Source organism: Amblyomma americanum, chromosome 1 (assembly GCF_052857255.1).
Source record: "Amblyomma americanum isolate KBUSLIRL-KWMA chromosome 1, ASM5285725v1, whole genome shotgun sequence".
Classification (NCBI taxonomy): domain Eukaryota; kingdom Metazoa; phylum Arthropoda; class Arachnida; order Ixodida; family Ixodidae; genus Amblyomma; species Amblyomma americanum.
In genome coordinates this window covers 34,317,340-34,342,929 of record NC_135497.1, presented here as the reverse complement: position 1 = coordinate 34,342,929, position 25,590 = coordinate 34,317,340, and the positions used below count along the sequence as shown (strand labels likewise).

At 47.6% G+C, this 25,590-nt stretch overlaps 1 protein-coding gene across 1 annotated transcript in view; it reads left to right on the top strand.

The window, feature by feature from the left end:
* Window positions 1-25,590, top strand: part of LOC144126257 (uncharacterized) — a 113,861-nt gene that overhangs the window by 59,206 nt on the left and 29,065 nt on the right. Inside the window, exons 8-12 of the mRNA XM_077660367.1 lie at window positions 7,564-7,626; window positions 9,328-9,407; window positions 10,366-10,436; window positions 13,298-13,529; window positions 16,920-17,016. Coding sequence (XP_077516493.1) covers window positions 7,564-7,626; window positions 9,328-9,407; window positions 10,366-10,436; window positions 13,298-13,529; window positions 16,920-17,016 — 543 coding nt within the window. The remainder of the gene's footprint in view (window positions 1-7,563; window positions 7,627-9,327; window positions 9,408-10,365; window positions 10,437-13,297; window positions 13,530-16,919; window positions 17,017-25,590) is intronic.

Below are 25,590 nucleotides of genomic sequence, written 5' to 3'. Positions count from 1 at the left end.
GGCGCTCATAAAGCGTGGAAATTTTAGTAATCTTGTATTTAAGGAATAGGTCGGAAGTGTGGGCATTATATGGAGAGTTTGAAAGGGCTCTAACTGCATTTTTTTGTAATGTAACCAATCTATTTAGTGATTTCCTGGTGCCAGTACCCCAAACAAGATGACAGTATAATAGATGAGGTGCAAAAAGCGTGTTATAAAGCATTAGTTTTTGGGGGACAGGTAAAAAATGTACTTTTCTCATTATACCTAATGCTTTGCACAGTTTAGTTTGTATGTTTTCGGCGTGAAAATCCCATAGCATGTTTTCATCAAAAGTCGAAATAGCGCGGACGTCGATATAGCGAGTGGACGGAAAGAGAACCCTGGATGGCAAAATAGTGGGAAAATAGGCAAAGGAGTAGAACTAAGTTTAACTAGCTTTAAATGTGCTTGATGAGTGATAATTAATCGAAGAAAATGTTTGTTTGACATACAGTGATTAGTTAAATAATTAAAAGCAAAAATTGTTGGACGGTTGAATAGGCTGGACAGGGATATAGTCAATCAATCAATCAATCAATCAATCAATACTTTATTCAACATCATCAGGATGTTGGGTGCGCCGGCAAAAAGCCAGTGATGAGGCTTGACGAGGCCGACGCACCCTACAGAGGCAGTTTGGTAGTGACACACATAAACAACAAAAGAAAGAAAGAAACCAAGTTGATACAGAGAAGATCATGGATTAACATTCGAACATTTAGGGGATGAGGTAGTACAGTTATCAATCAGTTGTTCGTCATTTCTGATTCATCATTTAATAAATGTGGGAGAGTGAAGCGCAACATTTGACAGCCATAATTTGTGCGCGTCCTAGGTAACAACCATTTCAAACTTGTTCTAGTTGAATACATAGAATGTTTACACTGTAATCTTGACAGCTGTAACATAAAACAGTTGTTTTTAATGACGCTTGCCCTGTATCGTTTGCGAAGTAATGTTTTGTATAACTGAGGAAGTGGGATGATGCCTAGTTCTCCACAAATTGGTGCAGAATGTTCGAGTCGAGGAGCGTTCACAATATTTCTAACAGCTTTCTTTTGTAAACGATGCAAGCGGTTGATGTTAGTGAAAGATGTGGTACCCCAGACCAGTAAACAGTAATCAACAACAGAAGAAAAAAGTGCGTTATACAGCATTTGCTTTATATGCTTTGGCATAAAATATCGCAGTCGACATAAAATGCCAACGGCCTTAGACAGTTTGTTAGCCACAAGGTCAACGTGATCGTTCCAAGTCAAATTTTCATTAAAAAGAACACCAAGACTTTTGACAGTTGGAACTAACTGAATTGATGATGATCCCATCCTAAGAAAAAGTGGTGGCAATAAAGTCAGTTTATTGCGAGGTCTAAAAAGCACTGCTTTTGTTTTTTCAGTGTTTATGTTTAAGGAGTTAATTTTGGACCATTCATGTAGAGAGTGTAAGCAATCTGCTGCTTGTTGCTCAAGATCTACCAAGTTTGCGGCTCTGAAAAATAAGGAAGTGTCGTCTGCGTAAATGACATAACTTGGATGATTGCTTATGCAGACGATGTCATTGATGTAAAGGAGGAAAAGCAGGGGCCCCAGTATACTACCTTGTGGAACGCCTGAAAAGATATGCAAGGCGTCTGATAAACAGTTGTTTATTATCACCTGTTGCACACGAAAGCCTAGATAAGATTGAATTATTTGAAGAAACTTGCCGCGGAAACCATAGTGCTCGAGCTTAGCTAACATTATTTTATGATTGATGCGATCGAAAGCTTTAGAAAAATCGACGAAAATTCCTAGCGTAAGTAGTTTCAGCTCAAATGATTCTAAAATAAGTTCTTTTTGGGTTAAGAGCGCGGTTTCAGTAGAAAAATGTTTTCGAAAGCCATGCTGGCTGGGATTAATAATGTTATGTTTGCTGCAAAAACCGTTTATTCGTTTATACAGTATCTTTTCTAAACACTTTGAGAAAACAGGTAGAATAGAAATAGGTCGATAGTTTGACAGATGATGTTTGTCTCCACCTTTATGAATAACCGCAACTTTCGCAATCTGCATTCTTTTGGGGAACACTGCTTGCTCTATGCAGCAGTTAAAAATATATTCCAGGACTGGACTAACGATATCGGCTACATGTTTGACTGGTAACATTTTCAGGCCGTCAATATCCTGTGCCTTACTGTTGGGCAAGGCCAGGAGATCATTTCTGATTTCATTCGCGTCAGTAGGTGACAGGAATGCACTAGAAACAACCTTATCGTCCAGGCATTGCACACTCATTAAATTCCCATTTTGAGCTGCTTGAGACACAAAGTAATTGTTGAAAGTGTCTGCTAACTCCTTTCCGTTCACAGGTTTGTTGTCGACCAAAATTTCGGACACGCCAGTAGGAGTTGTACCTCGATTTAAAATTTGATTAATGTTGCGCCACACAAGATCAGCCTTTTTAAGCAAGTCACCGTTGAACAGTTTTTCGATGTACTCTTTCTTCGCACGACGAAGGAAGGACGTAACTTGGTTCCGATATGTTTTAAATTGTTGAAGGTCATCCAGTGACCTAGTTTGGACAAAGCGGTTGTACATGTCTGTTTTCCTTTTTATCATCTTTAGGCATTCTGTGGTTATCCACGGTTTTCGTGCTTTCCGGGGTTTTTGGAAGGTTTCGTAAGGAAAGTTTTCTTCATATTTAGACTTAAATATTGTAATGAACGCATTATAGGCATCATTAGGATCGGTTTCATTGACAACGACACTCCAGTCAATATTCCTTAGTGCAACACGAAAGTGATTTAATGTGGTAGGATTAATGCGCCGGTATTTTATTACAGTTGAACTACATTGTTTTTTAGACGTTAAAGAATCGACTATCAGGTATATGGGCAGGTGGTCGCTGATATGAGCAGTAATAACCCCTGATTTCAAACAATCAGCTGGAAGATTGGTGAAAAAGACGTCGATTGCCGTCGCTGCCTGCAACCGAGTGGGCTCTTTTATAACAGAAATAAAACTATTGCACTGCAATATGGACTCAATTTCTAGTTTGTTGGTAGAATATGAGAGCAAATCTACATTGATATCTCCGCCTAGAACAAGATTAGGATTATTTTCTGTTACCCATTCGAGGAATTCGTCAAGAAAGCTGCTAAAATTAGAGAAGTTGCCTTTAGGCGGCCGGTAGATAACTGTGAAGATATTTCTGCCGTTGCGCACGGAGAGGATTTCATAGTCATCATGAACGTAAGTAAAGTCGGTGACAAGGCTGTAGCTCAGATCCTTTTCTATCGCTATCATAACACCGCCGCCGCGCTTGTCAGAGCGATTCACTACGTACGTGTTGTAGTTTGGCAAGTCCAGTGCTTCACATGTGTTTTGATACCAAGTTTCAGTGATCATTAGTATATTGGAACGAAAGTTAAGTGTGGAAAGAAACGCTTCAAACTCATCAGTTTTGTTGCGCAACGATTGAGCGCTGATGTGAATGAACGACATTTTCTTGCTCACAGTAGGCGCTATGGATGTGCTAGATGGTCGTAAGGACGGATACTTTGTCTGGCCCGAGAGAGAACAAAGTGGCTCCATTGTGGGTGCGGAAAAGCAGTATGCCTAAGAGTAGGAGCCAAACCCCTATGAAAGTCGATCGAGGTCACATGCTTTGGACACCACTATCGCCGATGTGCCGTCAGATTTCCGGACCAGTATCTTGCCGTTACTGTGCCAGGCGTATTTGTAGTCGTGTTGTTTTGTCCATTCTTGTGTTTTTTGCAACAGCTCCCGATTTCGTTTGGTTAGGTTCTCAAGAATATGCACGTTGTCATTTCCATTCCCGATCTTTTTCCTGCTTTCCCACCATGGGTCACGAGTTTTTTGTTTAGAGAAGCGGCCGATAATAGCAGGGACCTTACCCCGCCTTGACGGCAGCCGGTGTATTGCATACAGGTCGTCATCAGAAAGTTGCGGAAGCTCAATCCTTGCAGCGATAATGTTGATTTTTGCCAAGAGGTCTTCTTTATCTGTTTGAGGTATGCCGTGGAACTGTAAGTTGGCTCGCCTATTTCGCCATTCTAATTCGTCTAGCTGGGCTATTAGCGGTTCAGTGTGTTCGTTTTCTTCTAGTTTTTTGACTCGGCTCCTGATGTCCTTTATCGCGTGCTCGTTTTTATCAACACGGTCCAGTAAGTTAGTCAGTTGATCGGACATGAATTGAACAGACTGCTCTAACCCTTCAACTGTCTGTTTCAATGGCATCAGTGTTTCCAGTTTGCGATTGATGGCTAGCAACATTTGCCACATGTTCTGCATGCTTGGCTCCGTGTCTGCTTTTTCAAGCTGTTGGTTTTCACTGTCTGGTTTCCTACATTTGGGGCATCTCCATGTTTGTCGGTAGTTCTTTTTTTTTTCAGTGTAGTTTTTGACACGCCAGCGCACTCGCCTACATGGTACACAGCTTTGCATTCACTGCAAGAGAGGCCATCTTCGTCCTCCACCACTAATTGACACGTGGGACATTCGTTATCGTTACACATTGTACACCTGGCAGCAGCAGCAGCAGTGAGACAATTGACTAGGCTTATTTCTACTGTGAAACAGATGAAACACTAACCTGTAATAGCACAGGACAGCTATTAACGAGGTGTCGTTGTGGCCACTGCTGCTGCCAAAGTGATGTCCAAGAGGTGCTGGGCTGGTTTTATAGCTGTTCTGCCGACGGTGGTGCCGACTGCCGGATCGTTGATAGCAGGCCGCAATGATTAAGTCCAGGCGTAGTAAGGGCACGTATATTGGTATTTTTCCGTGGTCATCCGGGTGTCGTGAGGGCACGTGCACTCGGTGTTATCTCCGGAACGTTGTAGCTGGCATTCCAAAGGGAATCTGTAATAGCACGGGACAGCTATTAACGAGGTGTCGTTGTGGCCACTGCTGCTTTCCCGGTGGACGGGAAAGCAGCAATGGGCGCCAAATTTGAAAAACCAAAATGTGTGATTGAGCTATAAGTGGAATTTAATTACAGTAACTGTGCGAACTTTCTTCTGAAATCCTCCTTAGAGGAAAAAGAGGAGCAAAGAGAGACGACGAGTTATCCTCAAAACACACGCTTTCGCGTCCCTCCACATAGGCAGACTTGAGTGCCCTCAGAATTTTTTGCACTAGGAGTCGAGTGTGCTGTATCGGCCCAGAAGTTGAGAACTGTAGACGATTAGCGATTAGTTCGGAGTAGCTCACGCTTTCTCGGTTTTGATTTAATCAGTCAACGTAGCCGTGCTGTTACTTGCTGCCCACTAGGCCTAAGGAAGCCGATGCAGATCTCCTCCTGGTAATTCCATCAGGCAAACAGGTTGAAAAAGTGCAAGGCCACTATCCAGGCATGCACAGGAATGTTTCTAACCACATGAAACGCACACGCTTTGAAACATTCGGCCACGCGAGTCGATTTGGAAGGCAGCGTCGCTGCTCGCCGCAGAGCAGCCTTTGTTTACAAGCATGACACTTACATATATGCTCTCGAAACTTGGAAAAACACCCTGGCGCAAAAAAAAAACAACCACACGCACAATAGAGAAGTGGAGACAACGGGCAGGTGCCTCGCCTCTATCGCGTGCGTCATTTTTTCTTTTTTTTGCGCCAGGATGTTTTTCCAAGTTTCAAGATGGTAACCCAACTAGCCCGGCAACATGCTTTACTGAGTTACCTATACTCGCTCTCGTCCAGGTATAATCCGCCTAGATGGCTGCTGGCTTTGCCTGTGCGCACGCATTACACACCTGGTGTCAGATTAGAGAAACACAGAAACTTTAGGATTGCAGTAGAATTACGATCGCAGCTGAGCGAAGTCTAACCAAGCGCTATATGGTTCAGGGGCGTTGCCAGGGAGAGGGGGTGAGAAAACACCCAAAATTTTCTGATCCCCCCTTCCTTTCTGCCTTTTTTCGCGCATGCTATTTACAAACCGCATCGGTGTGTTAAAACGTACAAACGAAAATAACAAGAGTGTGGATTTATTCTCGAAAAGAACATTGATGCACATTGTCGCGTCTCTACAATAGGAAGGGGAAGTTATTGCAGAAAATAGTCACTCTTCTTCGCATCGCACTACGTATGACACTCCTTTTCACGCCAATTTCACGCCAGTCTACTTTTCCATCATTTGCTCTCTTATCAAAGGATCATAAACTATCGCGAAAATAAAGAGTGCTTTTTTTTTTAAATACCCTGCGGCCGGGCGCAGGTTGGCATGCATGTGCTAGAAGTTTTTGACAAATCCCATCCGTTCGCACTTGCTGACTTTGTTATAGAGCAGAAGCTTTTGTGTTGTAAGGTGTGTGAAAATAGTGTAAATAGCAGCGATATTTCGTGCGAGCGTTTTTTTTTTTGCGCGAAAATAAATGTTCTTTACGTACGAATCAAGTCCTCGGAGTCCTGTGTGCACATGATATTACAGTGAACGATACAACTAACTCTTCGGCTTTAGTAAAGCAGAAAAACAACCAAGATATTGTTTGGGCGCACGTTCTCTTCCTTTTTTAGTTTTGACCGGCGGCGTACAACATCCCCTGAAAAATATTTCTGGCCACGCCAGTGATGTGGTTAACCTCCCAGCAATATGTGCTCACTTCACTTTCTGAGAAATAAAAGGACCGCGAAAACTCAAAATGTGACCATATTCTACACGAGCGCGTGTTAAGACATTTTGGTTTCAACGCCGTATCCGTTATACTGCATATGTAACCTGTACATGTACTATCGCGAGCAAAAGTTTACGGGATGCGATGTCCGGAAAAAATTATTTCGGCGCGGTCACGTAATCCAGTCGCCTGAAATGCGACGAGGTATGACAGGACGTGCATGTGCTATCCGCTGATACCAATACATCGCGACTAAGTGGCGAGGTGGAGCTACAATGGAACCTTTTTCCGAGAACATGCGTCCCGTAATATTTTGAGCGGGACAGTAGACTGTAGTTATCAGCTTTAAGCAAAGCCATTAGGCGCAACAAGGGCCTTTAAGCACAGTACATGGGCGTTGGACGACATTCAGTGATTTTGTGCAAACATGTCACTAAGCGCAGTGCAAAAATAAATCTGGATTGCACATTAAGCAGTACTCTCGCAATAATTCAATCGTTATGACGACTTCCAAGCAGTCCAGACACAGGTTTGGTACGAATACGGTGCCTCTAAAAACACATATGTTGGGCCTAGTTGGTGCATGGTGATACAGATGAACGATGTGCTCAAAACATTCGACGAACTGCATACACGGGAGAAACAAAAGGACTGGCGCAACTCTGCCATAGCAACAGCGAGGGCATCAATAACTCGCTGTCGCAATGGTAATTTGGAACCGATCGTGAGTTGTGTTGGCTTCTTCCTGCAAAATCGACGCACAGTATGCGTATTTTTGTGTATTTTTTAATGTTATGCACAGTGATTAATGCGAAAACAGCTAACAAAGGTCTTCACAAAAAGCGGCACGCGTGGTTCTGAAATCGCATCAGTGCCGCCACTGGCTTCCCGTTCCATCCCTATGTTTTCTTTTCTTTTCACTCCTGCAGAGAGCTGCGCGGCCTCAGAAATGGCGTGCACAACCGAACCTCGGCATTCTCCCTGGACGTCAGGTACGATTTCACCCGAGGCCTACGCGAGGAACCTGGTGATGAAAGTACACGCACTTCAAAATGCAGTTGTGGCAGTATAGCCACTTGAATAAGTCATTAACAGCTCGTGTCAGCAGCATCGCATGACTTTAGCTGTGGAAAGTTACGCTCATTGTTGGGTCACTGTGAAGGTTTATCTTTCTTTGCATCATTTAACGAAAAAAAGATGTTTTCTCCAGGGTTCTCTATGTCGAAGTCGACTTCGGAAAGTTTTCTTCAGTGAACAAGCGAAGACCATACCTTCTATTCAGTTTCTACGCAGGAGGTACCGCCCACTGGGACATAACAATGTTACCACCGGGCATTGTTCAGTACGCAGGCTGTAATGCTCTTTTGTAAAATGGAGAATGAATTTAACTAAACATGCCAGTAGACGACATCAATAATTTTTTCGCAGAATCTCATCTCTTGCTCCGTGGTAAAACCATTCTTGGGTACAATAAATTTGCAGTCGCCACTCCAACTTAAAACCCTAGGTCATTTCAAAATCGGTGCTCATGCAAACCAGCTCTGTGGTGCAGGTGAAGAAACCAGCCGCATTGGCGATGCAAACGCGGGTTACTCGTGGCATCATATGAGCTGGCAGCGCAAACACGCGATACCGGAAAATTGAAAGTACGCGCAAGTTCCCTGCTTTCAATTGGAGGACGTCACCGCACCGACTCGTCCACTTCTGCCCCACATTTAAAAAAATTCTGATTGCAGTCTTGACGTACAGACTATGTGCAGGTGTCTCGAGGCGCCATCATCGCCTCTGGCGAATAGCGCAGCCTGAACCGAAACGGCTACCTGCGAAGAAAACGGCAGTCCTAGGTCTAGAAGAGTGGATACATGGCGTAAACAAGCGGTACTTGGAAAGCCTGCGAGTCGGAGAGGATATTTCAAATTTCAAAAAAGAAAGCACCACCGCCAGCTCATATGCTGTCAAGTTTTATGTGACGTCTAGGAGAGTCAATCAAAACGCGAATAATGTGTGCATAACAGAAAATTCAGTCAGAAAGCCTCAGAAATCGCTGCAGAATTCCTCACTAGGTTGTGTGTTCCGTGTTCTGCATACAAGACAGCCGTGTGTGTAGGCAGGAGGCTGATTACCATGTACTGCACATGTCCCATCAGTTTCTATGCTCGAAACTCTTCTAAATCACTTCACTGACAGACCTCTTCTCCAAGCGATGTAAAGCGTGGCTTACCGGGCCTTGTATTATATAAAAGGCCGATAAAAAAGCACCACAGTGAAGAAATGGCAAAAAAATATAGACGACCAATGCGATTTATGCGGAAGGGTATGCGTTAGCATTAGTGTTCCCTCAGGACGGAGCCCCCCACCTCCTCCACTCTCCCGACTTAGTCTAGCAATCACAGTGGAACACGCCATACCCCCTTTCCACTCTTCCCCCTCTGATTGGAGGATTTCCCTCTCCACTCAGCTACCTGCCAACCGACGCTCCAGACGGGCACATTTTGCGACAATGCAAACGCATTAAAAAATGTTGGGGCAAGGCAAACTTAAGTCTCCTTGATACAGTGCGCAATTTTATGATGCGCTGATGCTGTTTGCGCCAGTTACTTACCGGGTCGTCGTCGTGTAGGCCACAACCCTAAGATCCTTGCGGATTCCCGTACCGTGCAATTCACTAAATCGAAGACGCGCCTTATTTGCAGAACCAGTCTTGTTCGCGACACGTACCCGAGAATTCTTTGGGACGCACTTCGCCACGACCAGGACATCAGATCGCCTAAAGGTCAGATCGCTCACCGTCACAGACCGTAAAAGGCACGATTGGTGTTGTGAATTTCGCTCGATCTTATTAAAGCGAAATCATTTCTAGGCTATGTTCACTGGGTCGTGTCACCAAAGCGCGTCACCAAAACGTGTCCGCAGCGATTGTGACGTTCTCAGAAGAGGTAGCATCAAACGAATGGTTAGAGGACGATGTGAGGATGATGCGCAAAACATTTGAATCAATAGAATGATTAGTTAATTAATTAGAGCCAATAATGTCAAAATACGTCGAAATAGCGCGGACGTCGATATAGTGAGTGGACGGGAAAACAGCCGTGGGTGGCAAAATAGTGAAAAAATGGGTAAAGAAGTAAAAAAAAAAGAAGCTTCAAATGGATTGAAATGTGTTTCATGAGTGATCATTAATTGAACAGAAAAGTTTGACAGATAAATTAATTAATAAGAAGCAAACGTCAATGGACTAAGAGAGGGGCAAAGAGAGGCGACGAGTGTGGAGAAGGCGTCAACATTCCTCCAATGCGGGTAGCCGTGGTGATCTCTCACGTTTTTTTTTTGCTTCAAAAATTTAACCTCACTATTGCTGCCGTTAATGTCAGCTCAAGCATCTCTGCTGTTGCGTATCGGAGAGCTAGCAAAACAGAATAGGATAAGTCGAAAGACGTAGCACCTTGAAAATATGACATCGCAAGCTCGCGTTAGAAAAACTGTCGCGCACCGTGCAATTCAAATTCATTGTTTGCACGGTAACTGCAACGTGGCTCAAGGATCAGCATCAGTAAGACCACTATAGTGTGCCCAATCGCGGCTCTGTAAATTTTAGAGAATTTTTCGTTGGCATGGTTGTTTCGCACCTTCGGCGTTTTCTCGAACACAGCAGAATCTCTCTGATCGGCGCAATAGCGAATCTGCGCATGTTGAATTTCGTAAGGTGCATACATCCACTGCCTCATTTTCAGAGCTGGAGCAGCCCAAGCACTTCCTTGTGACCGAAATGCAGCCCGGCTGGCGTCCGCTTACGAGTTTCCAGGTAAAAATTTGCGGTTGCGCCTAAAAACCAAGTGTTTCAGGGAAGACTGCCACTAATTTTTAAAGACAAGTCTTTTGACGCATTCTTAGCGGCATTGTATGCCAGTGTTGGCGGACGCCAGAAGACAGACTAATCATGTTAACTAGCAAAGTGGTTAACTAAAATCCAGTAGTTAACTTTTTAACTATTATAGCTGGGCACCTGGTTGCATTAGAGATTTGTAGCTGGCCGTTAGTAATAGATATATGAGTTTTTAGAAAACGCCGTTATACTCTCTTCGCTGTGTTTCAGAATATGTTGCTCATTTCTCCCGCAATTTTAAAACGGCGGCGCACAGCGGCGTCCATCAAATCACGTCACTACGTATAGCGCACGTCTCATGTGACCTTCTGTGTCCCACCTGCGCTGCGGCGCTCAACGCTCTGCAGTCGAGCAGGAGCAGAAAAGGTCACAAGGCAAGTGCGCCACGGAGTGACGCGGCTTGATGGACGTCGCTGTGCATGCACCGCGGATGCGCGGTTTTCGAATTGCGCAAGAAACGGCCAAAATCTGTTGAGCCAGAGCGGCGAAGGTAATTGCGTTTTCAAAATTCTAAAAGCTAGTACGGCTATTACTAATATTACGTTGCGAGACACTGCTGCCCTGTGGGCCCGCGAGCTCCGAGAACTGTTTGTGCCGCGAGCGCTCCGCGCCGCATGGTGCCGGCCTTGTAGCGGACGCGGGGCTCATGTTCAGCCGTAAAAGCACCCCTCTCGAACTTCGATATGTTTATGAGGGCCGCGAAATGCGGCTGTCACACCTGCCTCTCACATCGGAACTCGGGGCGGTACGGATTCGGCCACCAAGGACGCTTCCTTCCGAGAACCCGCAGCTTGGTCACGTGAACATGGCGTTCGAAAGTGCGATCATCAATGCACAATGAGTTTTTCTCCGGCAGCGGAAGAAACCAGCTGTTCAGGGAGCTAGTCTGTACCTTGCAAGGGCATGGGGCCCTTTTCTCCTTCTGGGTCAAGTTCTCTAAGTAAACACCGATTTAGTAATTTTGACCGAGTCCGCACCAGCGCCTCGCAATACTAATTACCAGCTAGAAATCTCTTCTTGCAACCAGACGCCTATCTGTAATAGTTAAAAAGATAACTATTAGAACGTAGTTTATCACCTTAGTATAGTTAACAAGATTCGCCTCTTTTCTGGTGTCCGCCAACACCAGTAATACTAAGCCGCAGAAACCGTTTGTATACCACAAAAACCTATTTCAAGAATTAGTGGCAGGCTTCCTTGGAACACCTGCTATACTACCGGCTCAGCAGACGTGCAATACCTTTTCTGCGGCACACGCAAGGAAGCAGTGATATAACCCGCCCAGAGCCCAGTAGAGTAAATAAATAAGCGACATCATCTGTCCTCCGACGCTGCTTGTCAGCTTATATCCTGTGGCGTGACAGACCGCCACTTCAGCCCGGGCATAGCAAAAAAAACAACAACTAAATGATGTGGGTGCGGCTGGTGCTGTTATGACTCTACTAACCCGCCATTGTGTACCAGGCCTCCACGGGGGTTTTCAAATAAGACAACCCCAAAGCAAGTGCGGGATCCTGATACAAAGGTGCGTATGTAACCACCGGAAAAGAAAAGCGGCGCCCGCCACGAGCGGATACACTGAGTCTAGCCGACTCCTTTCTTCCACGCCCCTCCGCTGCGACGTAACTGCCACCATGTGTTACAGCCCATAGTCAGCACCCAATGGGGCGAAAACGACCCTTCGACAATGTAGCACCGTCAGGTAGGCATCGCTCAACGCCTGCCGCTACGCACGGAAAAAAGTTTATACCATTCATCCGCGCTCGTATAGCCCTTTTGTCGGCGGTGCAGGTGCCGCCGTTACAGGTGTTCGCCTTCGGGCAGCCCTTGGACCAAGACAGGGGACCACACTGGGGTCGGCTTCCTGTGCAGCCGTCTGCACCTGATAAACTGAACACCAGCTGCTTTTGGTTAACTGCACGCCCATTTGTCGATGAGGAGGTGACTTGACTAAAGGACACTTTAGAGAAATTTACCGCTGTGATTCAACCGATGAAGACGATGGAGAAAAGAGCGTCCCTCACATGACTTCCATGAAAGGCTGTCCCTCACATGACTTCCAAACGCACTTTTTTCCAGGGCTGAGCAACCTGTGATTTGTTGTCACTTTACTGACAACGCCTTAATTACAATGAAACAGCGTTGCTCGCAAGCGCTGCTCGCGATGGCTACTACAAAAGAACAGAATGTTACATGCTGATGGCGGTCCCGTCCAGCAAGTTATGCGAAAACGTCGAAGAAAGTACCACTTCTCGCTGTGGGCTCACACGTAGTTTTTAAGTGCGGACATTTGAACCAAGAAATCTGTTCGGAGAATAACTGTCAGGCTTCCCGTGGTAGCCGGTCCACACCGCCCCTCAGCGCCAGCCAAGTCTTGCAGTGCACTTGAGCACAAACTGTATTGAGTATCGTCGAAAGCCACGACCGCCGATACACGCGGAAATTGTATGCGCTCACTGCTCACTGCACTACACAGGCCGCTAATCCCCGTAAGCTGCCATTTTCGCAGCCTGTTTTTTTCTTGCGCGGGTCCTCCGTGGTTTCTGCCCACAATCAATGGGCTTGAGAGTGATTGCACAAACAGCGACCACTGGACCTGCCTTTGTCGTGAAGAATATGCGGGCAACCAATCAACCATTCCATAAAAGCGAGGCTCATGTTGCTGGTACTGCATAATGCAAGAAACAGCACCAAGAACAGGAACAGACGACAGCAAAAGACCCAACGCACGTGAGTGTTTCTTTCGCGCTTGCTTTGCAGCGGTTCCACTCTCCATGCAGCTCAGCGACCCATCGCAAGCAGCGAGCGTTCTCCAGCAGGCGTGCTGGGCTCTGGCCGTAGCCGAGGCCGCGCTGCAGTTCGAGCACCGGCTTCCAGGCGCAAACGCCGTCCTGCTGCGCCCCACGCGGTCTCCCCGCGTCGAATTCATGCTCCACGGCCGCCTCGAGCGGCTGGCCAGCGCGGGAGTCAAGATCCGCCTGCAGGGGCTCCAGATGGCCAGGATGAGCATCGGCAAGAGCTCCGCATCTTATGCACGCCCGGCTGATACTCCTTCCCACATTCTCTGGGCGCTAGGTTGAGCACTACAGCACAGTTAGACTAGCAAATCACTGGCCCAGTTCCTAAAGGACCTCACATGTGCAATAATAAATGTATCTTCAGTCGATTCTGAACTAAACATTACACAAGGACAAGACCTGCTAAAGTAGACGACTGAACGCGATCGGGCCCATACACAGAGGGCATCTGTCCGGCTTTTTAGTTACTGTATGGGGCCAAAATGCGCCGTCGGTAATGAAATTCACCCAATGGCTGGACGGAAGCGGCGTCACCAAAAGGATCAACAGCTGCTAACACCATCGCAATGCCAACACATAATGAAATTTTACTGCAGGTTGCACTTAGAGCGTTCTAGCGGCCACTTGAATCATGCAGACCCATGGTTTGAGCTGAGCAAAAAAGCACTCAACGTTTATTTACTTATTTCTTGATGTCTGCTATAGTTTAAATATTTCTCACGATAAAAAATTAAACTTTCTTTTTGCCTGCTGCCCAAAACAGCTCGGCAGTGAAACAACCCGGGCGCTAAAGTCTCTCCAGAAAGTTATTTGTTTACGCGGAATGAGAATCCTTAAATACGTCATTTATAGACCGAGTTCCATCACCGTCACTCAAACTTCAATGTTCAAGTACCTTCGTAAGTGCATGCTCGTCCACGTTGAACAATACTAGAGAAGCTCAATGCCACTTTCCAGTGACGAAGAATGAAAGCGAAAAACCTCTTTCGTAGGTTCTAAGCCATAAAGTCCAGAAACAGGCTAAAATACTCCGGCGTTCTTAGGGCAGCGTTGCAACGCCTGACACAAGACTCATTAGAAGGAATGTGTTCGCCTACTAAAGCAGATAGCACGGCTAGCTTGACCAGCCGCGGTGGCTCAGTGGTTAGGGCGCTCGACTACTGATCCGGAGTTCCCGGGTTGGAACCCGAACGCGGAGGCTGCGTTTTTATGGAAGGAAAACGCTAAGGCACCCGTGTGCTGTGCGATGTCAGTGCACGTTAAAGATCCCCTGGTGGTCGAAATTATTCTGGAGCCCGCCACTACGGCACCTCTTTCTTCTTTCACTCCCTCCTTTATCCCTTCCCTTACGGCGCGGTTCAGGTGTCCGCCGATATGTGGGACAGATACTGCGCCATTTACTTTTCCCAAAAACCAATTATTATTGTTATTATTATTATTATTACCTTGGCCTGTCTTAGCTATCAATAAGCACACACCATCGGATCTACAAGAAGGAGAATCGGTTTTGTGTTACCGCTCGCCATTGGATATTTGAAGCCTCATAGAATCCACTTGAGAAGAATCCTCCATTCGAATGCTCGACGGGCGGCCGTTTGTTCTAAGATCGTGTTTGATTGTATGTCGTCAACCCCCAAACACACTAGTACGTAATCAGAAACGCCAATGGTAAAGAGTATATTGGTTTAGGCCACTTCGTGCTTTAGTACATACTACGCAATAAACAGGCTGTTTTGTTTTTCATCTGCGCATTAAAACGCGGCCAGTGCAGTTATGAAATAGTGTTCATAAAAAATGCTATTGCTACGGCTGCGAGAACGTTTTAGTATTTAGACATCATAGACCATAAAAAAGGACTCTGAATAAGCATTTATCGGAAAACGCAAAGTAGTTTTTTACGCTTGTATGCAACCTTTTTCATTTGGCTTTAATAGGTCCTCACAGTCGAGATCGCTATTCAAAATCTGAGCGGGCGAACCTGCCTCATCTCTTTCTTTTTTTACTTTTTGTTTTTGTGTGACTTCGCGTCCCGAAGCGACTCAAGCTATTAGGGACGCTATAGGGGAGGGCTCCGGAACATTTCGGCCACCTGGGGTTCTTTAACGTGCACCGAGTTCACACAGTACACGGGCCTCTAGAATTTCGCCTCCAACCAAATTCGACCGCCGCGGCCGGGATCGAAGCCACGTCTTTTGGGTCTGCAGCCCAGCACTATAACCACTCAGCCACCGCGGCAGCTCATCGCTTTTGAATTACCAAATCTTTACGTTTCCCATTCGCCTTTGCAGACCACTTCTTTGTGTAGTAGGATTCCCGGGGCTTGAAGCCAGGGCCTTGTGTCGGGCTCGAGCTTGGCTTGGGCTAAGCTCGGGTCTCGTAAATGAGACCCATGCTGCGTTCTATGCTGGAGCCGCATCGGGTTTGCGAACTGTGTTACGGCTGAGTCGTAGCACAAAGAAACATAACATTTATCGCTTGAAAGAGAACCCAGTTCCCAAGAGGACGTCGGAAGTAATGGAAAGGCCTGCTTCGGCAACTGCTCTATGCTCGATAAGCAAGGCGCTGTCCAGCGCTCTAACATGAAAAGAGGTATATCATTAAGAATTTGGCCTCGGGCGACGAATGTAGCGGCACAGAATCTACGTTTTAGGGGTGGGTGCCACCGCCGAACAGCACCCTCGTGGCCCGTTTTCTGGATGGCGATGCTGTAGTGCTACCCTTGAGGAGGAAAGACCGCAAATTATATCGCTGGACGTTAGAACAATGTGATTTTTTTCATGGGTCTAATTTCCGCTATTTTCTCGAATCCTTGACAATTCGCCAGAAACAGCGGAGATCAAAAACCAAACGCTCTAGCTCTTTCTCACCTCCGAAAAATTGACGCCCGCAAATTATTCCGCAACTGCAGCGTGAAACGATCGCGGCAGGTCGTGTTTAAAAATTTTAAAAACGATGCCAGGTTTTACGGTCTCCTATGGGGCGAAAACAGCGAATGACCTCCTCCGGGTGAACAGCGAAAGAATCAACTGCATAGAATGTGGTAGTCGCTCTCCTGGCGACCTATGCGAATATTATGCATCCAAGTGGGCTGCCTCAGTCGAAGGTACAGACTTGGCACATAATTATTAAATCTTTTTCATTTGCTCCCTTATTTTCAATTTACCGCCGCTCGAAATGTAAACCCGCTTCGCTGCGCTTATACTTTCGCCATAAAAGTTTTTATTGCTGCAGCGCTCCTGGCTAATTGATTGTAGTCGATGCCACTGTCCTCTAAAAAAGATTTCTTAGGTAGCTTTTTTTTGGCTTTTCACACCAAGCTTAAAATCATTCGTACATCGATCTACAATAATGTGTCAGCTATACGTGCTCCAGTTTCGGATACAAGTATCTACGGAAGAAAAAAAATATCTCCCAGACGTTTCGTCCCATTCCAACGCGAGCAGCAGCGGCCGCAGCATTTGCTCCTCAGGCTCTCTGAAATCAGCCCCACCTGCGCTGAGCAGCGGACGAAGTCAGTTGTTACGACATACTTGCGAGGCCGTTTACACATAGGCCCTCAGAGTAGTCTACGGGCTCTAATCGTCTTCTGAATATCGTTTCGCAGACAGGACGCCTGAGTACACGGACCTAAGGCGCTTCCACGAGTTTGTCACGGGAGAAGAGGCGACAGCCGTGTTCCGCAAGATGGCCCGGCTGCTCAGGCAAGTCGCTCGCTAGTTTGCGTCACTGGGGAGAACAGTGGGAGCCACATCGCCGGCTGGTTCAGAGCCTACATATACTGTGCTGCTGAGTACGCTGATTCTTGTCCTCCTGGCGAAACAAATGAGACACGAGACGCAATATCTGTAAAAGGAGAAACCAAGTAGTTGCGTCTTCCTTTTATCCGTGTCTTTTTTCTCCCAGCATATAAATTCAGTGAACGCCAGTTAACATCCAGCTACGTAGTTAGTAATGTATCCTGCATGTGCGCGCGTGTTTCACAACTCGTGCTTACTGTTCAGGAGAGCAATCTGCCGGGCTAGTTGGTGATGCATATTGTAAACTAGGAAGCACAAAATACCGGAGGAGGGACAAACTAAGGGACACAAAAACTGGTTCACGAGCGCTTGTGAACCTGTTTTTGTGTCCCTTACTCTGTCCCTCGTCCGGTATTTTGCGCTTACTAGTTTACATCGTGCTTACTGCTTCAAGAAATACGAGCCAACTACCCCAGACCACAACTGTTTCAGCTGAGCACAGAACACAATTCCTCCATACCGTCGAAAGCGTAGGAACCATCGCGGCCGTTTAAATTCCGCTGATAAGAGCAAAAAGATGTCGCGTCTTGGTGAATTCTACCACGTGCGGCTTGCATGCATGCCGGAGCAGGGCCGGTCTGGAGCGCGCACGTCCGTTTTACGGCCTGAGCAGTGATGATACCATCGTGATAGACGCCGAGCGTGGTTCTTGACGCTGCCGCACGGCGTGCTGATAACACGTTGTGCCCGGGATCAGTCAGGTTTGAGCCAACTTTTTAGACAGGGTCAGTTTGAAAAGAGCGGGGGCAAGACGTGGAGCGGAGCGAGCCCACGAGAGTGTCGCCCAGGCGGTGGCTCTGCGGTCGCTTTGACACGTCCCGCGCGTTGTCTGCATGAGGAGCGTCAGCCATGGAGGTAAAAAAGCTCTATGGCGTCAGGAAACGATAGCTCGCGTGCGTACAAAAACACAAACGTACTTTTCGCCTTCATCGCTTTTGTGTTACTGAAAGAAGACAGTTCAGTAACATTGGTTGTGAAAATCACAATCAATCAATATTTTATTCCTTCACATAACTTCTGAAAGAGGCCAACGGAAAACCTCCTTAATACGGCCGCTTTCTGCTGCAGTCGGTGCTGGGAAGTGAGCAGTAAGGGGCCGAGCCTTCGCTAAAGTTAGTGCTGTAACTGCGACTTCAGCCGCAGTTTTAAAAGGCATTCGACGCAACGTGTAAGAGTTGTTGCGCATCACATCGCCTGTAAGACAAGGAAGGTCAGCATTAACTGTCAACAGAGATGCGGCCTGCACACGGTTCACGAGGCGGACCTGCAAATCTACTTTGCACAGCCGCATATTGGCCACGTGAGTACTTCTATCAAGTGCGCCGCCCCGGTGGCTTAGTGGTTGCGGTCCTCAGCTGCTGACCCGAAAGACGCGGATGCGATCCCGGCCACGGCGGTCGCATTTCGATGGAGGCGAAATTCTAGAGGCCCTCCAGTATACGGTGTCCCTCATAGCCTGAGTAGCTTTGGGACGATAAACTACATTCAATCGAGATAAAACTAAACCAGTTTTATCAAGCCAAACTACGAGGGGGCAAGCGGCACGTCGCGTTTCTCCGATTTTGCAGCGTGGAACCACGGAAAGAAGGGCTTTCAGTTTTTTCACGATGTAACACTGCTAGCCTATAAAACCCTAGTCCGGCCCATTTTGGGATATGGTCGCACAACCTGGAGCCCTCATCAACAGTACTTAATAGATAAGTTAAAAAAGGGTGCAGAATAAAGCCCTAGATTTATCTACTCAAAGTATTCTCGATGTGATAGCTTCAGTGCACTTAGAACACAAGCAGGTATTCCAACACTTGCAAGTCGCGTTGCTGCCTTTTCATGCTTTATCATGGGTCGGTTAATACCAATAAAGATCAGTACCTGGAGCCACCACATCGTCACACTAACGCAGAAATCATGACAAGCACGTCAGGGCCATACGACGCACGTTGCAATTCAGTTTTCTTTTTTTTTTCATCGTTCGTTGAGGTTTGAAATTCTTTACCATAAGATCTTGTTAACAGTGATTCTGTGTCTATCTTTGTCACAAAATTAGAATGTTTCTTCTATTCTGTTCCATAACGTGGAAGTTTGGGTATGTTATTTTCCAACCTGGGTAGAATGATGCGTTTCTTTGAGTACAGTCGTGCCTCGTTAGTGTGGACACTTTGGTTCCCGAGCAAAATTGTCTATAAAGCGAGTCGTCCGTAATAACGACACCGTGGATGAAATTTGCTGTTGTTGCATGCAAGACATGGCAACGATAGAACATATTCTTATCCAATGTAAGACCCCAAAACCCTCAGTGCACGATGCCGCCGCAGGATCCGCAAAGCATTAGGGTTTCGGAATAGCCAGGACATCCTCAATTTCCAAAAAAGTAGAAACAAAATCGACTAGAGGATTGGTGCAGAAAGTCAAGAGATCAGTTTAGTAATGGAAAGAATATTGGCAATTAATTCGAAGACATTGAGCACGCTAGTAATTAACGGCTAGGTGACACCACCCCCACCTACCTACCATTTAAAGCGGCGACAGAATGGGCCCGCCTACCCGGCGCCAGTTTTCTAACTGACCCTATCGAAAAACGTTGGTTTGAGTTTTGTCGCGGGTACTTGCGTCGCCTTTGGGACAACCTGCGGCGTGTCCTGCGAATCTCATGGAACACTACTGCGAGAATTTTTTTTTTATTCTTTAACGCTCTCGTGTTTTGCTTGTATTCCTTGTTGCAGGTGCCGCGCAAAAATGGTTGAATGTTCGGTACCTCTCTGTAATTCCCCGCCTGTTCGTTTCAGGCGTGCCGCAGCTCATTAGCGATGACAGCAGCTCCCTGCACATGGATGACTTGATTACTCGTGCAGTGGCTGATAAAGAATGCGCAAACTGGACAGAAACAGTGGTCGCAAGCGAAACATCACATCCCTCGTTTCAAGAGCACATTGTTGCTGCAGCATCAACTCCGCAGTTATTTGCTCAGCTGCTTGTGGTGCTGTTAATGCTGTTAACGTTTTGCTTAAAGAAACACACTTACTAACCTAAAGACTGCAGTTCCGCCTCACTTCTTGCGGTCGTCCCTCCTAGATTGCTGAATCAATACATGCCACAGCCGCAAAGTGTACGCGGCGAATCTCATCACTGGCAAGTTGGTGAGGGCCTTGCTTGTAAACATCACGAAGACATTAACCGATCTTAATTACAAAAAGAGACTGACAGTCGCAACGATGGACACTAAATACCGGAGACGCATCTTTTGTGGCTTGTTAGAAAGCTGCCCATATTGCTATCGTTTTGCCTTCGAGGCTAGGAGTCTATCACTTTTCTTTCAAAATTAAAGCTTGGTTGAAGATTTCGGCTCGCGCGTTTCGGTTCTTTTTTACGTGCATGTGCAGCCAAAAAAATAGCTGGTGGTTTAGCATTAAATAACTTACTACAGCCCGGTGACCACCCAAATTTCGGGGGCGGGCCAAAGCCAATCTGGGGGTGTCCCAGGCCGGTTCCGAACGTGGGTCAACTCAGTTTTTCAACTTTTTTGAGGTAGGCCAACCCCATTTGAGACTAGGGTCTGTCTTCCACCCGAGCGCAACCAGATTAACCGGCAGCCTAATTCGGCCAAGGTTATTCCAAGGGCGAATTTCGGGTGATCCATGCCATATTTGGTCATGGGCCACGTTGAGGACGTGCCACACTACCTCTCAGGAACACTGTAAGGGATTTGTGGACGCCCGCGGTTTTGTGGGAACCATCCGTCCTTTGTGGCTGGCCCGGCACCGTGAAGCGACGGTGTCTCCTCTCTAATCCCCGTTGGTGGGTCGGTGTCGCGTCGCATCCGAACGTTGCCAGAAGAAACGGCCGGCGCGCTGTGTCTGTGTGCTTGCCGCTCAGCTGCGATGGACGAGAGACACACCACCAAACAGCAGTTACGGGGGCATCGTGCGTGTGTGTGTGCGCGCGCGCGGGCCGGTCCTGCGTGCCGCGGAATCAGCCGTATGCACTGTCCGAGGTGGCGGCGCACCGGAGAGACGGCTCGCAACCGAAAGAGGGAAGCTGCGAGGCACGCCGCCCCGAGCAGGGTGCCATCCGATCTGGGCGCGGTCTGCGCTTGGGAGCGGCGGACGCCTCCGGGAACCAGCCGACATCTTTCCTTCACAAGGAGAGAGCCACCAAGAGCTGGCTGGCGAGGAGGGCCCCGAGGGGAAGAAAAGGCTGAGGAGGACACGGCCGGAGGGACAAGGGGAGAACGGTTTGGGACACCGTGCAGACAGGCCGCATACTGACAGCAAGGCCCTTACCTTCATTTTGAATACTTGTCAATACATTCGGCACTGCATAATCTGAAATCTTCGTGTGGTCTGGCTTGAATCGGGAGGAGAAGAGAAAAGAGAAGGGAGGAAAGGAACCTGCCTAACTGTCGACAAGAAGCGGGCAAGGATAAGTAGACGGACGGTGACCAGCCGGGGCAGCGACAGAGGTAGGTGGGAAGTAAGGGGCATGCTTTCCCAGAACTCCCCGAGGTCCCCGTTTTGCGGCGACGATGCGGCTGCGCCTGGAGACACGAGCAGTGACCCTGTCGAAGCCGCCGGCCGCCCCCTCTCGTCCTAGCCAAGACCGGCTAGGTTGGAAGGTCGGCAGAGTCTTTTCTTCTCGAAGGGCCAACGCCGCCGGCCTAGACGGGTTTGGACACTCGCGCTTGACTGGGAGCAATTAAGCGTAAGGTACGGTCAGCGCGGACGCGGCTAGCAGGCGCCAACGCCCGAAGACGGTGCATAGGAACAACTCTCGAGAAGCAGGCTGGCAGCAACGACACGGGGGACGCCTGTCAACAGTCGTCACGAAACACTCTCATGCGGCACGTGAGAGTGTTTTGGATGTAATTTCGTGTGTTTCTCTTTACTTTGGGATATAAAGTTTGGGCAATACTGTGGAAGTATGGGGCGTGGCACGTAAACTTAGTGGGCCAATCATTTTGAGAGCCCATTCCAACAATGCCGTCGCAAGACTGTCTCTGACGGAGCACCCCTGGTGCGAAGAAAACCTTCAGTCAGTGAATTCAACCAACCGTCTCTGGCGGTGGCACCCTTGGTGCAAAAAAAAGGTAAAGAATCAAGCGGACCAACAACTTTACTAACACACTATTCAATAGTCGTCGATTTCGGCCAAGGTCGCTTCAAGGTCAAATTTTGGCTGGTCTATGCTATATTTGGGTATAGACCACGTCAGGGTATGCCATAATCACAACCCAAATTTCAGGTGGTTGCCAAATTACTTCACAGCTGTTTTCACAGCCGCTGCAAAAGTAACGTGACCCGCCAATAGGTTTCACTCATCCCACGGCTTTTGCAGAGAATGCAGCAAGAAGTGCTTTCGGCCTAAAATAGTGGTTTTGGGGCAAATAATTTGCGCAGTAACTGTTGTACTTCTCGGTGGACACCTCAACCGCGGCATGAAAGAAGGAAGGTGGGGGTGAAAAAAAGAGAAAAAATTTCGTAATAGACATTTAAGACTGCTTACATATGGGAATGCGAAGCATGTCGTGGACGCCAGACGCAGACGTTTGGTGGTGGTTTGAGAACAGTTTATTTCTGGCGATGAGTATTTTTTTTCCAAGCATGACACCACCCACACACGCACCCGCGTATGACATCAACCCGGAACGGTGTACGACGAACGGTTGCATCACAGTTTTGATACAAACTCTCTGGAGGCATAAAATTAAAAGTGCATGTGTGTCAGCGGTTCGAATCCCTGTCGCAAGCTAGCCAAGGTAGATGTAGAGTGGTAGCGCTGCTGGCATAGAGACGCATTCGTTCAAAACATGGCAGCTTATGGTGCGGTCTTAGCGCCCTTTTCGAAGGGTGAGGGGAGGCGTACTAAGCAATGATGTCAAAGCTAAAAACAAAAAATCCCGTGACGTCATAACCACATGTATTTTGCCTGTAAAATAAATAACACCTCGGGGTTCCTTACGATACACGAGACCACAGCGAAGGAAACACGACGAGTGCCGACTGTAATAGTTCTTTTCCTATGGTCCCGCTTCGCGCGTCATGCTGAATTGCAAAGTGTTAACGTAGCAACAGGGCCAGCTATTTGTCTTTATACCGAAAAAATACATTTTTTATGTATTTACCGCTTCTTGTTTGGGAGCTGTTTTTGTGAACCGAAGTTTGCGAGCAGTGCGTTGTGGAAAAATTGTGTTTACGGAGTTTTGCACACACAGAAACAACACAGCAATTTTTTTGTGAAAGGTGGTTTATTTTTTGGAGACCACAACACAGACTAAAACTCTGAATAGTGACGCAATAAGAAGTGGCTGAGCTATACCAACGAGACAAGGCATGTGCAAAGAATAAGCTGGTTGCATGCCTGCAGCATTGTGCCTAAATGGCATAAGACTGCTGTAAATAGCGAAGCACTTTCGTAGTGGAATTGACCATTTGCAGAAAAGTTTCTGCGCATGCGCGGTGAAAGCGCAGCCAGCGCCCTCTGTAGGCGATTTGGTTTTGGTTCGAAAACATGAGCCGGCAGTGCATTCCTGCTCTGTAGAGCGGCGACATATGTGAGCTGCAAATCTCACATAACTGCGACGTAACTGCCATGTCACTGCAACGGGTTTCTATCTAAACTAACCACGCGTTTTGTGGACGTAATAAAGGCCGCGACGAGACACAAGGCAAAAGACTAAGCCGTTGATGGGGCCAGTAATGCGCGCATCCAGCACGTTTCGAAACGGGTGTTCGTGCTACATTTCGCGTTGGAATCTATAATACAAGTTCCTACTCTCGAGCAATGGGAGGCCGTGTTGATCAGCTTAGACCTAGGTGTTTAAACCCGCGTCATTGAATGGGCTACTCAGGTCGCTGTCAGCCGTGAACCGATACCTAGCACGGATCATGTGCATTTTGCCTTCTGACGAAATAAATGTATTGAAATCCAATCGCGCTTGCTGCCACGTGCACACAGCTCGGTCGTCCTAGAAGAGCTTTGCCATCGACGCACGTGCGCATTTGCTGAAAGTCGAATGACATATACTAGTATCAACATTCACCATAAATGCTACGATGTCAAACTGTGCTATCTGAACAGCGGGAGCACGGCGGAGAGCAACCTTGCGTGTATCGGCACATTCTAACGCTCCTGCGGCCCGTTAGCACGCAAAACAAGCTCTGCCGCATCAGCACGAGCCATGATCGAGATTTTACAACGGGTCGTTCACTAATCAGTTAAGTGTGGCCTGTGGCAAAAGGTGCTGTATGAAGTTAGCAGAAACTCCTGCCCTATCAAGGAAGCGTGTCTGTGCGCCCTAGGAAAGTGCATCCCATTAAACTGGTACACTCGCCCGCGTATAGGCGCACATTCGTGCAAATTTCCGTTCGGTCATTCGGCGTTCCGTTGAGGTAGCAGAGTGTAGGTATTGTGCCACACACGGTCCTTTTTCAGGCTGTAACACGAAAAATCTTCGCTCCACCCAGTTTCTAAAAGCGGAAATGAGATGTTCTCCTCCTCTATCAGCCTCTGTCGTTATCAAACGCACGTTTCCGGAAAAGAAACAACACTAAAACAAGAAAACAAGCGAATGTGAACTGCTGAAAGCTGCCTTGCCCATGTTTGCTCGAGAAGCCCTTCCCAGCCGGAAGTGCCAGCGGAGCTTCCCCGTTTGCACGACAGTACGTGGCGCTCGTTTTTCCGCAAATGGCGGTTGGTTCGAAACCCACCGCCGGAAGCCCACCGGTAAAAATGGGTACAAGCGGCCCCCGGCCTGGCGCCCGTCTTTCATTAGGGATGTTCGCTTCGGAGAAGCTCCGTAAGCCCCGCAGCGCCCCTCGCGGGCGCCCCAGTCTCGGACAACCTCGCAGCATGTTAAAGATGGTGCCCCTTCGGCCAACTAACTTGGTTCGAACGGCGAGCACGCGAAACCTTGATCTGTTGACACAACAGCAGTTACACACGGGTGACACTTTCCAAAGCTCCCAGCGACGGGATTTGAGGCCGCAGGCTGCTTTTCCAAGCCATGTAACCCCAGCAAGCCGAGCACCAGGCCGGGCCATAGCTTGTACCTATTTGAGGAAACCGGTGGGTAACCGGCCGGCAGTGGGAGTCGAACCCACCACCTCCCGACGCTGAGGCGGGTGCTCTACCACGAGGCCACGGCTTAAAAGTGCGGAGAGGAGGAAGAAACGGCTGAACACTTGATACTTTTCTGTAAAGGGCTTCACCCTACAGTGCAAAGCAGCGGGGCTGATTTATCCAAGGCATTGGGGTTTAAAGACAGTGAAGGGAAAGTAGATTTTAAGCGGGTAGAAGTAACCAAGCGAAGGTTATCTGATTGGTGACTAAAATCAAGAGAAGAGTAAAATTTCAGAAGTGATGGCTAGGTGGCTTGAGCCACCGCCTGATTTAAAGGGTTCAGCCGCATTCATGCATCCATCCATCCTTCCATCCATCCGTCCATCCATCCACCCACCCACCCTCCCACCCATCCATCCATCCATC